Consider the following 12510-nt stretch of genomic DNA (forward strand, 5'->3'; position numbering starts at 1 on the left):
CATGCAAATTGCTAAGATTAACGAGTTTCGTGAAACACTTTTATTGTGCTTGAGTTTACTTTTCAAAGTTTGGTTGGAACTGCATCAAACCAGAATGTATACAACTTTGAACAGCAAAATAGTTGACAATTTAATAACTGTATGGAGAGAAAATTATCCATCATAACGCTAAGCAGATCTGTAAGCAAAAACTGTAAAATAATTATAATAATACATTAGGGCATGAGTCAAACCCAAGGCCCGGGGGCAAGATTCGGCCCACCACATCATGTTACGTGGCCCTCGAAAGTGTGTCAGATTCTGTTCTGTGCTAAAATCTGTACTAGTTGTCACCCAATAAATAACGTTGAATTATTGCAGGCGTTTTCTTGTTATCAATAGCCTCTATACAGTTCGAAAAGTGTGTCAGATTCTATTCTGTGCTAAAATCTGTACCAGTTGTCACACAATAAATCACGTTGAATTATTGTAGGCGTTTTCTTGTTATCAATAGCCGCTATACAGTAACTTCAACAAAACTGTTAACCTTGACTTATGACTTCAAATAGTTATCCATCAATTTGTTGTGTACAGGTGTATAAAAGGCATAATATGAGGAGGTGATTAAATATTTCTATGGATCCACAGTTATACCGCCTTGCAGTCTGTGCCAAATATTAATTTGACACCCCTGCATTAGGGAATACATCTCCAAGGGAGGAGCTGCCTATAAGATTGAAAGTATTATAATATAGTATATTGAAAACTCATATCACTTGTTATTTTTTTGTTTTCACAATACAGTCCTGAGATGTGATTATGACTTTCAAAATATGCACAATAATGTTCTCAAAAAACTTTTGTTTGAAATTGCCCAGGTCATTCTTTTCTGAACAGTAATATAGAGTCTGCTTCTACTCACAATGTGAATTTAATAAATGTTTGTGAATGTGAATGTAAAATGTTTGATTACATAAAAAAGGATAAAATTCATTTATAGTCATATTATGATTGTTTAGGAAAACCTACATAAGGTACATAAAAGTAAACTGCAAAAATAGAAACATTTTCCTCAATATTAGAAAGTTGTTACTCAGGCAAAGTCATTTTTTGGCAAACAAGAGAGTACTTGTAGCAGCACCAGTTCCACAAACAATTTCCTCTATCCTCTGATGTCTTTTGTTTCTTTGATATCTTTTACGTCTTATATCCACTTTGATGCCCTACACCAATAGGATCGTTCAGGTCCGTTTCACCAATGTTTAAAGTGAAAATGTCACGTCTCGTCCCCAGCTTTGCTGTGTGTCTAGGTTGCCATAGTTTCTGTTCGCGTCGCCCCTCCCCTCCTGTGTCACCTCAATCAATGTAACCGCGGTCACCTGCCTCGTGTTTTGTATTTAAGTCCTGTCTGCCCCTCACTCCCCGTCAGATTAGTGCGTGTTGTTGTCGAACTGTCTTGCTGTCGTAATGTCCTGCTGTCTTCTTCTTTCACATTCCGGTCAGTCAGTCTAGTTGTTGTTTTGTTAAGTCATGTCAGTTTGCCGAGTCTGTCCTTTGAGTTCCTCCAATAAACCCTGGTCCAAGCTGCATTTGGTCACCCTGCTACATTCCGATCCGTGACAGAAAAAAGTTATTTTGAGCCTTGGGATATATAATTGACGTGTCTTGGATTGTTTTTAGTGTTCTGATAATAACACGTAAATAAGTAATGTAATAATTAATATGCTGGTATGCTGAGTGAGCGAGCGATACTCACATGTACTCAATGGTGCCGCAGAATGTGTGTGTGACACTTCCATAATGAATTGACTCCTTACAGAGGCCGAAGTCAGTTAGCTTGATGTGTCCTTTAAATACAATAAGAAAAAAAAGAAAAATTTGCACTTTAACGGCACTAATTCTGTTACAATTAAGATTAGTCAGTGGTAAAAATTGACCTTGACTATGTCAATAAAGCTACAGACATGCATGACAAATATTTTCAGACCACCAAGTCAAATCATTATAATGATAGATAATTGAGAACATTTTAAAAAGCACAATAACAAGCACTTTACATGAGAGGATTTTAATGTATTTCATACAAATACAAAAAATAAACTCTTAATGCATGCATTGTAGAGCAAAACATATATTGTCTTAATTTTACCTTGGTGATTTAGCATGACGTTCTCAGGTTTGAGGTCTCTGTAAATAATTCCATTAGAGTGGAGGTGCCCAAGAGCCAATATGATTTCTCCTAGATAGAAACTGCCAATGTACAGTTTGTTAATGACTAAAATCAAGGTATAAACATAAATGCTACATGTAGGTAACCCCAAATACCAAACAGTATATCTTGTAACCTACAAAACAAAAGCCTTGAAAATCATCTGACCATTAAATGGATTGTGGTTTGCTTTTTTTTTTGGGCGACATTTAGTATAAAACAATATAGTACATATAAAGTGAAAATTTCTGTGATTTGCTTTGTGTTGTTCTTATCTTCTTAGCAAAATACCACGATATAAAATAATAATTTCACCTTTTTTAGAAGAGGTTAGAGAATCCTTACCAAGCAGTGTCTTCCATGAAGATGCCTTCCTTCTCCAATTGCATGAATAGCTCTCCTCCTGGTGACATACAACTGCAGGTAAAGTATAACAGTCCAGTCCTCAAGAGTACATCGACCGCATAACCTCTAAGGTTGAACACAATCAACTCCAAGACAGGACAAATAACAAAACATGAGTTTAATACAAATGAGAACAAGAGGATGAAATAAAAACAAGGTTAAAACATTTTAGAAATAGTACAAACAATAAGTACACAAGACACAATGCCTAGCAATGCTCTTTGCAATGAACTACACAAGGAAAAAAGTTAAATAGCAATACAAAGGAAATTATCATTGTATTCGTTTTTATTTGTATTTATTCCTTCCTGTTGTTTTTCAAGAACACTCTGGCCCGCCATGAAGGGGAGTAAGAGAACACAAAAAAATCAAAGGGAATAATTCTCATTGATGGTTGACTGCCAAAGGCTGCTGAGAGGGAGCCAGCATCAAAAATCAAATCAAAACCAAATCAAAGAATGCTGGGAAGTGCACGTCTCCATTACAATACACGGTATATACTGTGTTTGTGTGAGCCGGCGGTGGGCGGCCACATCAGGTCTTGCTCGCTTGGTACCAAATCGGTCTATACCCAAAAAAGGAGTAACCATCCCTAGTTGCAATTATATTGATGAAGCCCATTCTGGGTTTGTCTTTGATTTTAAGAACTTGATATAGTACATTGCTTAAGTAGCAAGCAAGCACCCTCAGTATCTTACCACTTAGGTACTCCAGTATGAGGTAGAGTTTACCACCAGTCTGAAAGGCGTAGAAGAGATCCACGATGAAAGGATGTCTCACTGTCTCGAGGATCTCCCTCTCTGCTCGCGTATGTGCAGTGTCTTTAGCATTGCACACGATTTTGGCCTAATTACAAACATATGGGAGAGGCAAATAGTTAGGGACACAGTTGGATTGTTTTTGTTGTACAGGTTAAAGGATGTATTCAAAAATACCTTTCTGAGAACCTTCATGGCGAATATTTTGTTTGACATGGCACCTCGAACTTTCCTCACCTGGAAAACCTGTAAAGAAATTGTATGTTGCCTTGAGGTCGCGAACACAGAAAATGTATTTGTGTGCTAACCTGTATCTGCCAAAGGACATTTTCATTATGGATTTGAGATCCTCAAAAATTTCGCGATTGAGATATGGTTGGAAATGGAAGTAAAACACCGGAGGGACACAAAACATTTTAGTTCTAAACCTCTCTTTGAGACAAACAACAAACCAAATTTTGGGCTACCGGTATGTTCAAGCTACCTTTGAACCTTTTTTCGTGTATCTAAAAAGTGCACATCGTCCTGTTCAAATACGAGGCTGTTGTGATATTTGAAAAGAAAATATGTGGTAAGAGTTAGTCATAGACGGTGCGGTCTACTGTACGGGTGGTTTGGATTTTGGGGACATTTCAAGGGGAATGAGGAAGCAAGTGCCGCGGCAGCAGCGGCGTCGAGTTTGCTCAGTCCCTGCCGGGTTGGCAGTGGACTTGTTTTTTTCTTGTATGACGACTTATTAGCAGAGGAGTGACGCCAACTAACCAGGATGGCACATTAGCCGTCATTGGTCATTCACAACTTCATGCGATTACCTCGTCATATTTCAATGGTGGTTTTTTTTTTCATTTATGACAGACATGATTTTGTCATCATAATATATATGATATATATATAATATATGATATAGATGTGTAAATATGTTTCTTGTTCATATATATGCTTCATATTGTCCGACTAAAGTCTGTGGATTGTTGCACAACACTGTAATAATACAGTGGCAAACAGAACCTTTTAATCTAAGATGGTGTACCGCTACTTTGTGCTGACAGTTTGGCTATAACTACTCCTCACAGTGCTTGCATTTTAAAGGGATACTTTAATAATTTTGGCATTTTCAGCAGTAGAAAGGTTAATTTATTGTCTTGTGTGTACCCTCACAGAAGATCTATATTAAGGCTCTTCTATTTTTCAATTGACAATTCTTAAACGAAAAACGTGAGACAGCAACATTGCCTCACTGCGAATGGTAGAGGAATCACCTTTCATTGCGTGAATACATGAGACGTGTGTGTGTGTGTGTGTGTGTGTGTGTGTGTGTGTGTGTGTGTGTGTGTGTGTGTGTGTGTGTGTGTGTGTGTGTGCGTGTGTGTGTGTGTGTGTGTGTGTGTGTGTGTGTGTGTACGTGTGTGTACGTGTGTGCGTGTACGTGTGTGCGTGCGACCGTCGTGATAATCATGAATGTATCAAATCCAGTATGTATTTGTTTGAATAATTTTGTCACAAATCTCTCCCCATAAGGCATTAACATTAACGGTAACATTAAGTATGGGAAGTAACAGGTGAGAACTAGGTTCATCAATCAAGGCTCACCTTTGTGAAGCTCAGCTGTGATTGGTTGTTATATGTGTCACTTTCAGTTGAGAACATGTGGCAAAATGTGTTTTATAAGATGTAAATTGCTCATGAAAAATAATGAAGTTCTCAAATTCAGTACGGACAAAATATTTTTTTTTTCTGTTGAAAATTGCTAAATTAGTATCTCTTTTATAAAGGGCCATTGCATCAGACCCTCTCAATGGGGCAAGAAAAGAAAGCTATCAAAGGACACAACTTGATTTTGGCACTGAATATGTACTTGAGTGATTTTTTACATTTAATTAGTTTGTCTTTACTGTAGTATTTTTTTTGTGTGGTACAAGTACCTTGGCTCATTTGTGTAATACACAAAACCACTGCCAACGTACAATTTTTTGGAAAAAAATTGTCCTATATTTAGACGCAGAGTTGATATTCAAATTGCACGCACACTATATCTCATACACACACACACACACACACACACACACACACACACGCACACACACACACACACACACACACTATGCACCTTGCCATAGGCTCCTTTTCCAAGCACACACACACACACACACACACACACACACACAAACACACACACACACACACACTATGCACCTTGCCATAGGCTCCTTTTCCAAGCACAGTGAGAAGCTCAAAGAAATCTGGTCCAACTCTCTCACAGTCTCTATTAACAGATTCACTGGTCAGCTCCACCTCTTCTTTTTGCACACTGGATTAAACAACCAAATAAGAAACAACACATTTGAGTACATTAGGCATTTTGTGCTAATTACCTTACATTGCTCAGAGCCCTTGAGTTAAACATTAACTGATTTGTCTTAATACAGGTAACAGCCTTGGTTAAGATGTTTTCAGCTTCTAATAAAAAAAAATCCCATAAATGATTAAAAAAAATAGATGAAAGAAATATCCAACCTTTAATTTACGTGCCATTATTCAGTGTGTGTGTGTTTGGGGGGGGGGGGGAGGGGGGTTGACTTTTAGAAATAAAAAAATAAAAAACCTGTTGCCCACAATGCAACAACGACAGTGTGGGCGCTCACTGGGCGCAGTGAGCGCCCACAATGCAACAGTGTGGGCGCAGTGAGCGCCCACATTGTCGCATTGTGGGCGCTCACTGTGCTCACAATGCGATAGTGAGCGCCCGGCACGCTGCGGTTGCGCAATCGGACCAAATTAAGCTCCCTGCGCACTCAGGTCAACTAAAGTTTTGGAAAGTACATCAGGACTTTAAAAATATTTTCTAAATTTCAGTGACGACTCTGTCACAATAATGCGAACAGCGCGGTGCAGTTGCACGGTCGGCGGCACGCTACGGTTGCGCGTTCGGAGGTGCACTGCAGTTGCTCAATCGGACAAAAATGCGCAAATGAATAAATGCTTAAAAAAGGCTTTTTTTTGTCTTGGAATGAATTAGATTTTTTACCATTATTTGTAATGGAAAAAATAGATTCGGAATTCGAACGATTCACTTCTCGAACCGCCTTCTGGAACGGATTGTGATCGAAAGCCGAGGTTTGACTGTATAGCGTGAGGAACATGAATTCACCTGTCAAATCCAATGTTTTTATCCATCTCAAGTGGCAGTCATTTTGCCAATCTGCGCTAACTGAAAATTACATCACAGTTTCTCAGGTGGTAATGACCAATCAAGGATCAACTTGTGAACGTCAGATGACCGAACTCAGAGATCAGATTAATATTAATCATACTATACATACATTAGTGCCACATCGAACATATTATTGACTTGACTTCCCTTTTCAGTATAATGATTAATTGAACTCACTTGTCCGGCGGTTCAGTTACGGTGCCATCACAAACATCATCCTAAGGATGGGGAACAACAAGCCCAAATAGTTAAAAGTAATGCAAGTACATTATTATGTAACTGAATGTGCAAAGTCTTGGGTCAACATTGTATTTGTTGTTTCAGCCATGTCAAAATGAATAAACTGCAGCCGCATGGAAGCACGCCAACCGCCACCAAGGCTCAACTTGCTAACAAACAATAAACAAAGTAAACAAATAAAGGACAAGAAATAAAACAATTCATATAACTTTGTGTTTGGGTTTGTCCATCCATTTGTTTTGGTTTTGTTTGTTTTCTTTTAACTAGCTGGCTACTTTCAGTTAATGGAGGATAAAGAAAAGAAAAAGCAAGTAAAAGTAAGAAAGAAAAGTACCAATCTAAGTCTAAGGGTTGGACGATTCCAATAGATCTAATGGCACTTTATTGAGTCGTGGTTGTTGGTCCATGCAGTATTTCGTTGCAAACTTTAAGGAACATCGTTTTTGTATTAATTTGTGTGCGATAAGTTGTTTTAAAAGCCAAACAACAAAGAACAATGCTTACGACTTTTGCACAATAAAGTATAGTTACAAAAATCAGCAATGTAACATTGAGTATAGAGAAGTAATCTAAGTAAAAGGGCTTAAGACATACCTCTGATTCACTGAGATCCTCAGTCTCCAAGTCTATATCGAACACTCCGGCCATTCTGAAACTGACACGAGTCAGGCAATGTAGTGTATTAACTTGATGTACAACATAATATCCTGGCAGGTGCGCAGGAAAAAATGGCCTGTGTCGTTTAGTAAACCAATGAAAATATTGTGAAGCCAACTTTCGAATAGTTCAGTCAGCATTTGCTTTCAAATGATAAAGCACGCAAAAACACGCGTAGTTCGTTTGAACACCTAATTAAGCTAATATGTGTTGAATTAGGACAGTCACGAGTAAAGCAAGTCAAGTGGCAACCATGTGAGGAGGCTTTCATATTTATGTAAAAGCTTGTCGAGTTGCTATTTCTTACCGACCAACGTCCGAACTACCGTTTACGGTCGTCACTGAGGATGACAGTTGTGTTGACAAATAGCTAACGTAAAGTTAACTAGCTCACCTGACAGCTCTCTTACATCCGGAGCTTTCTTAGCTCACGCTGGAAAACTGTGATGTATAATCCAAATTACTTTTATTTATAAACGGCGTTTCCGATTTGGGCCTTCTTCTGTAATATTTTTAGATACTCTTCAATTGTTTTTAACTCCACTTGGGACCCAAGTTTAGCACTCCTCGTGCAGGCTTCCTGACGCTGTTATTGCGGCGTCATTGTAAACGTCATCGGGCTTCTCTTTTCCTTTGTGTTTATTGGCGGAGAGTAAGCCATTACGTCCTACGTCAGTACAAGTACGTGCAGCGTACTTCCTGGCGTTTATACGTATTTTTTCAGTATTGAAAGGGAAGCACTGTCAAAATCGAGTATTATAAAAGAAATTGGCCCAATCGATTTCCATTCCATATTAACTGAATGCCAAACAATGCTAAAAGCTGTATTTTGTAAACGTTCGCTGGTGTTATTTTGGCTTTCGAAGTCGGCCGCAGAAATTATTGGTGAAAACCTGTTTCATTTCATAAATTTATTGAGCATCCCAATCTAACAAACAAAACAGTAATATATGAAAACGTGCGCGTGTGTGTGTGTGTGTGTGTGTGTGTGTGTGTGTGTGTGTGTGTGTGTGTGTGTGTGCGCTCAAGGGAGTACAGTAATCCCTCGCTACATCGTGGTTTATTTCACGCGGTTTCAGTACATCGCGAATTTTTTTCTAAATAAAAAAAAAAATCCATCCATCCACCCATTTTCTGTACTGCTTAGCCCCCACGGGGGTGCTGGAGCCTATCCCAGCCGTCATCGGTTAGTAGGCGGTGCTCAATCGGCCTACCAAGCATGTTCTTGGGATGTGGGAGGAACCCGGAGTGGCCGGAGAAAACCCACGCAGGCCCGGGGAGAACATGCAAACTCCACACAGGGAGGGCCGGAGATGGAATCAAACCCACACCCTCCTAACTGGGAGGCGGACGTGCTACCCAGTGTGCCACTGAGCCACCTAACCAAACAAACCAAAAATTAAAAATAAAACTTCTAAATTGAGGAATTATGGCACGAAAGTTGCCCACACGCCAGCAGAAGGCAGGGAGTGCCCACACAATTGCAGTACATACACTTGTACTTTGTTATAAAAAAGTAAAAATAAAAGTTATAATAAGAGTTCTAAAAACATATTTACAGTATTGTGCCTTGTTATACAAAAATTGTTATAATAATAAAAGAGTTCTAAAAACATATTTACAGTATGTATACTTTAGCTACATCTACATGTTACACACACACACAAACACGTATCATATTTATATTTATATCATTTATACATTATTTTCTGGATGTCATTTATACTATTAATATAGTATTTACATGTTTGAAACTATTATTTAATGTTCTAATGATAACATATGCACTTATATGGTTTAATATACATTTATTTATACATAAAAAATGTATGTATGTCAAAAATGAGAGGGTGACTACTTTTCACATATGATTATTATTATTATTATCCAGACCTACCCCCAATTGTACAGTCGCCTTTTTCTCAGAAAACACTTCTTTACAGTAAATAAGCAACCATTTAACAAATACATGTGCGTAGGTTTATATGGGGATGGTAGGGATGTATCACAACCAATATTTGGGAATACAAGATAGTCCCTATCAATATTTACCATTTTATTTTAATACAGCAAAAGTCTATATTTCTTAATGTTGACTTGAGTTGGGGGGTGTGCTCTCATAATTGGGAGAGAGGCACACTGTGGTGATTTCATCAGGCAGGAAGATTGCATGTATGTGTTGCACCTGTTGAAGTAAATGTGAATGTCCTAAACGCAATCCCACGGCGTGCTGTGGGCAATTGGTTCCTCCACAGATAATAGGTTGATTCGGTTATCCAGCCCAGAGAAATGGCAAACGCAACAGGTTATGGGCCCAGGCGGGGTACTGGAAGCCGATGGTTAAGACTGTGTTTTGACGGAGACGAAACAAATTACAAGCTGTGGGAAGCGAAGTTCATAGGACACATGCAGCTGCAAGGACTAAAGGAGATCATCTTGCCTGAGCCAAATAGATGTGCAGAGAACTTTGACGCAGATGTGTACACAGAGAAAAATGGAGACACTTACGCCGAACTGATTCAGTTTCTAGATGACAAGAACCTAATGAGGCATGCCAGCGGAGATGGGCAGAAAGCCTTGGAAATACTGCGGAATCATTATGCAGGTAAAGACAAATCACGAGTGATCAACCTGTACACAGAACGAAAATCTCTTCAGAAGGGGGTCAATGAAACTGTCAAAGACTATGTGCTTTGGATCAAAAGGGCCATAACAGCACTGAGAAAGGCTGAAGAGACGCTCAGTGATGGACTTTTTATCGCAATGATTCTGAAAGGATTACCAGAGTCACATAACGTTTAGCGTCTATATAACCCACAGTGCTGACGTCATGACATTCACTGACTTTAAAACTAAGTTAAGAAGTTTTGAGAGTACTGAATCGAAGTGACTGAATCAATTCCTTGAGGGGGGGAGAGAGAGAGCACATCGTCTTCGCGGGCCACATAAAATGAAGTGGCAGGCTGTATCTGGCCCCCAGGCCTTGAGTTTGACACATCTGACTTGACCTGTCCAGAGGCAGAGGCGGTGCTTAGCCAAGAACCACAGAGAAGAGGTGAAGGAGGAGAGGATCAAGTTATGCGCTATCCACAAAGACACAGGACAGCTCCAAAATACCTGAATGACTACGTGTCTGATAGTGATGATGACCAGGCTAACATCGATTCTTGCTACAGGATGGTGTGTAGTATACCCCAAACCTTTGAAGATACTCCCCCAATGTCCCAATTTTGGCTGGTGCTATGGATGAAGAGGTAAACACCTTTACATTAACAAACCTACCACCGGAAATGGATGTCAAGACAGCTTATCTAAACTGATTGAGACATGTATATAGAGCATGACTACCTCAGTGAAAATGAATTCAAGCAGAACCCAGCAGACCACTGTGTCTGCACAAGGGGAGCAGGATGTAAGAAGGTCATACTGATTATTCGGGTGGATGATTTACTTATTGCAGCTAGAGATGATGAACAAATTGAGGGTGTGAAGAGAATGCTCATGGCAAGATTTAAAATGAACGATTTGGGAAAACTCAAGCATTCCCTAGGCATTGATTTTGAGCAGACAAAAGGGATTGTGAAAACGAGTCAACGGACGTACAGCTAAAAAATATTAGAACTCTTTGGTATGACTGAGTGTAAACCGAGATCTACCTTGTGTAAACAGAAGTTAACCCTTCATGAGCTTGCTGACCCACAAAGGTACCAGAAAATTATAGGCAGCCTGCTCTTTGATGACATGTACCAGACCAGACATAAGTTTGTCAGGTGAGCAGGTTATCTCAGTACTTATCACAACCAAAACAACATCACATGCCAAACATGTGATATTTAAAAGGTACAGTCAATTATGAGTTATGCTACAAGAAAAGTGAAGAAGTGCTTCAACTTGTAGCCTACAGTGACGCTGACTGGGCAGCGAATCTGATGGATAGGCGCAGTACCACGGGTTATCGTTTGAGTTTAACTGAACAAGGCCCTGCAGTTTCGTGGAAATTAAAGAAACAGCTCACGGTTGCATTATCTACATGAGAGGCAAAAATATATGGCTCTAGCTGCATCGACTCAAGAATGTGTATATTTTTTACATTTGCAACAGGATATGGACAAGGAACATAAATATGCACCAGCAAAAATCTTAGAAGACAACCAAGGAGCCATTGCATTGGCTAAAAATCCAGTAAATCACCAGAGGTGTAAGCATATTGATATTCGTTTCCATTTTGTCCGTTTGTCAGCCAGTGATGGTAATATGATCTTAGAATACGGTACAACAGCAGATATGGTGGCTGATGTAATGACTAAGCTTGCAACCAAGTTTAATCTACAGAAATTTAGAAAGTTTATGTTTGGTTTATAATGTGTTATTTCAACCTATAAAAATGAAAATTTCCAGATTCAGAATGATTAATGCAGTCCTATATGACTTGTACATTATGAGAGCAAGTAGGGGTGATGACTTGAGTTGGGAAAGGATTTATCTTGTTTTGAATGTTTGCTATCTAGGGTTTCCAAGACAGCTTGTGGTCAAGTATGACTCAGAGAAAACAATATTTGTTACACTGCCCTATACTTTTATTGTCAATTTTTAGGCTTTCAATTTTTTTTTAGATTGAGGGATAATTTGTTAGCATAGCACCAGGACTTTAGTTTTTCCAGTTCTGCAGTAACGTCGACCAGCAATTTTTGCAAATCCTTTCCACAGCATAGTATAGTGGTGTCATCAGCAAATAGAACCAATTCAAACCTTTTTGATGATGATGATCATGATGATCATGATGATGATGATGATGATGATGATGATGATGATAGAACTTTATTCATCCCACAGTGGGGAAATTTACTTGTCACAGCAGCGTACAAGAGTGCAAGAATACAAGTGCCAAATTTAAAAAAGGATAAATAACAGACAAGGACAAAGACAAGTGGCACTGGTAGCGGTAGAGACGAAACACAATTTTATCAGGCGCCACGCATGTTGTAGAGTCTGCCAGCAGTGGGAATGAAGGACCAGCGGAATCTTTCCTTCCTACACTGTGGGTGTAATAG

The 12510-nt window shown here is 39.1% G+C and overlaps 1 protein-coding gene across 8 annotated transcripts in view; it reads right to left on the reverse strand.

The window, feature by feature from the left end:
• Window positions 1-8075, reverse strand: part of LOC125969457 (ribosomal protein S6 kinase beta-2) — a 37619-nt gene extending 29544 nt beyond the window's left edge. For 6 of the 8 annotated variants that reach the window (XR_007481585.2, XR_011086825.1, XR_007481584.2 and 3 more), the window contains exons 1-9: window positions 7854-8075; window positions 7397-7457; window positions 6740-6780; window positions 5545-5659; window positions 3529-3597; window positions 3292-3439; window positions 2534-2591; window positions 2129-2229; window positions 1736-1826 (exon numbers count right to left, since the gene is read on the reverse strand). Coding sequence is in view for 4 of the 8 variants with exons in the window: in XM_049721554.2 (XP_049577511.1) it covers window positions 1736-1826; window positions 2129-2229; window positions 2534-2591; window positions 3292-3439; window positions 3529-3597; window positions 5545-5659; window positions 6740-6780; window positions 7397-7450 (677 nt within the window). In the remaining 4 variants the exon portion in view is untranslated. The remainder of the gene's footprint in view (window positions 1-1735; window positions 1827-2128; window positions 2230-2533; window positions 2592-3291; window positions 3440-3528; window positions 3598-5544; window positions 5660-6739; window positions 6781-7396; window positions 7458-7853) is intronic. The other 2 variants (XM_049721552.2, XM_049721550.1) reach the window with 2 other exon arrangements.
• Between the last annotated feature and the right edge of the window lie 4435 nt (window positions 8076-12510).

Source organism: Syngnathus scovelli, chromosome 5 (assembly GCF_024217435.2).
Source record: "Syngnathus scovelli strain Florida chromosome 5, RoL_Ssco_1.2, whole genome shotgun sequence".
Taxonomy (NCBI): Eukaryota; Metazoa; Chordata; class Actinopteri; order Syngnathiformes; family Syngnathidae; genus Syngnathus; species Syngnathus scovelli.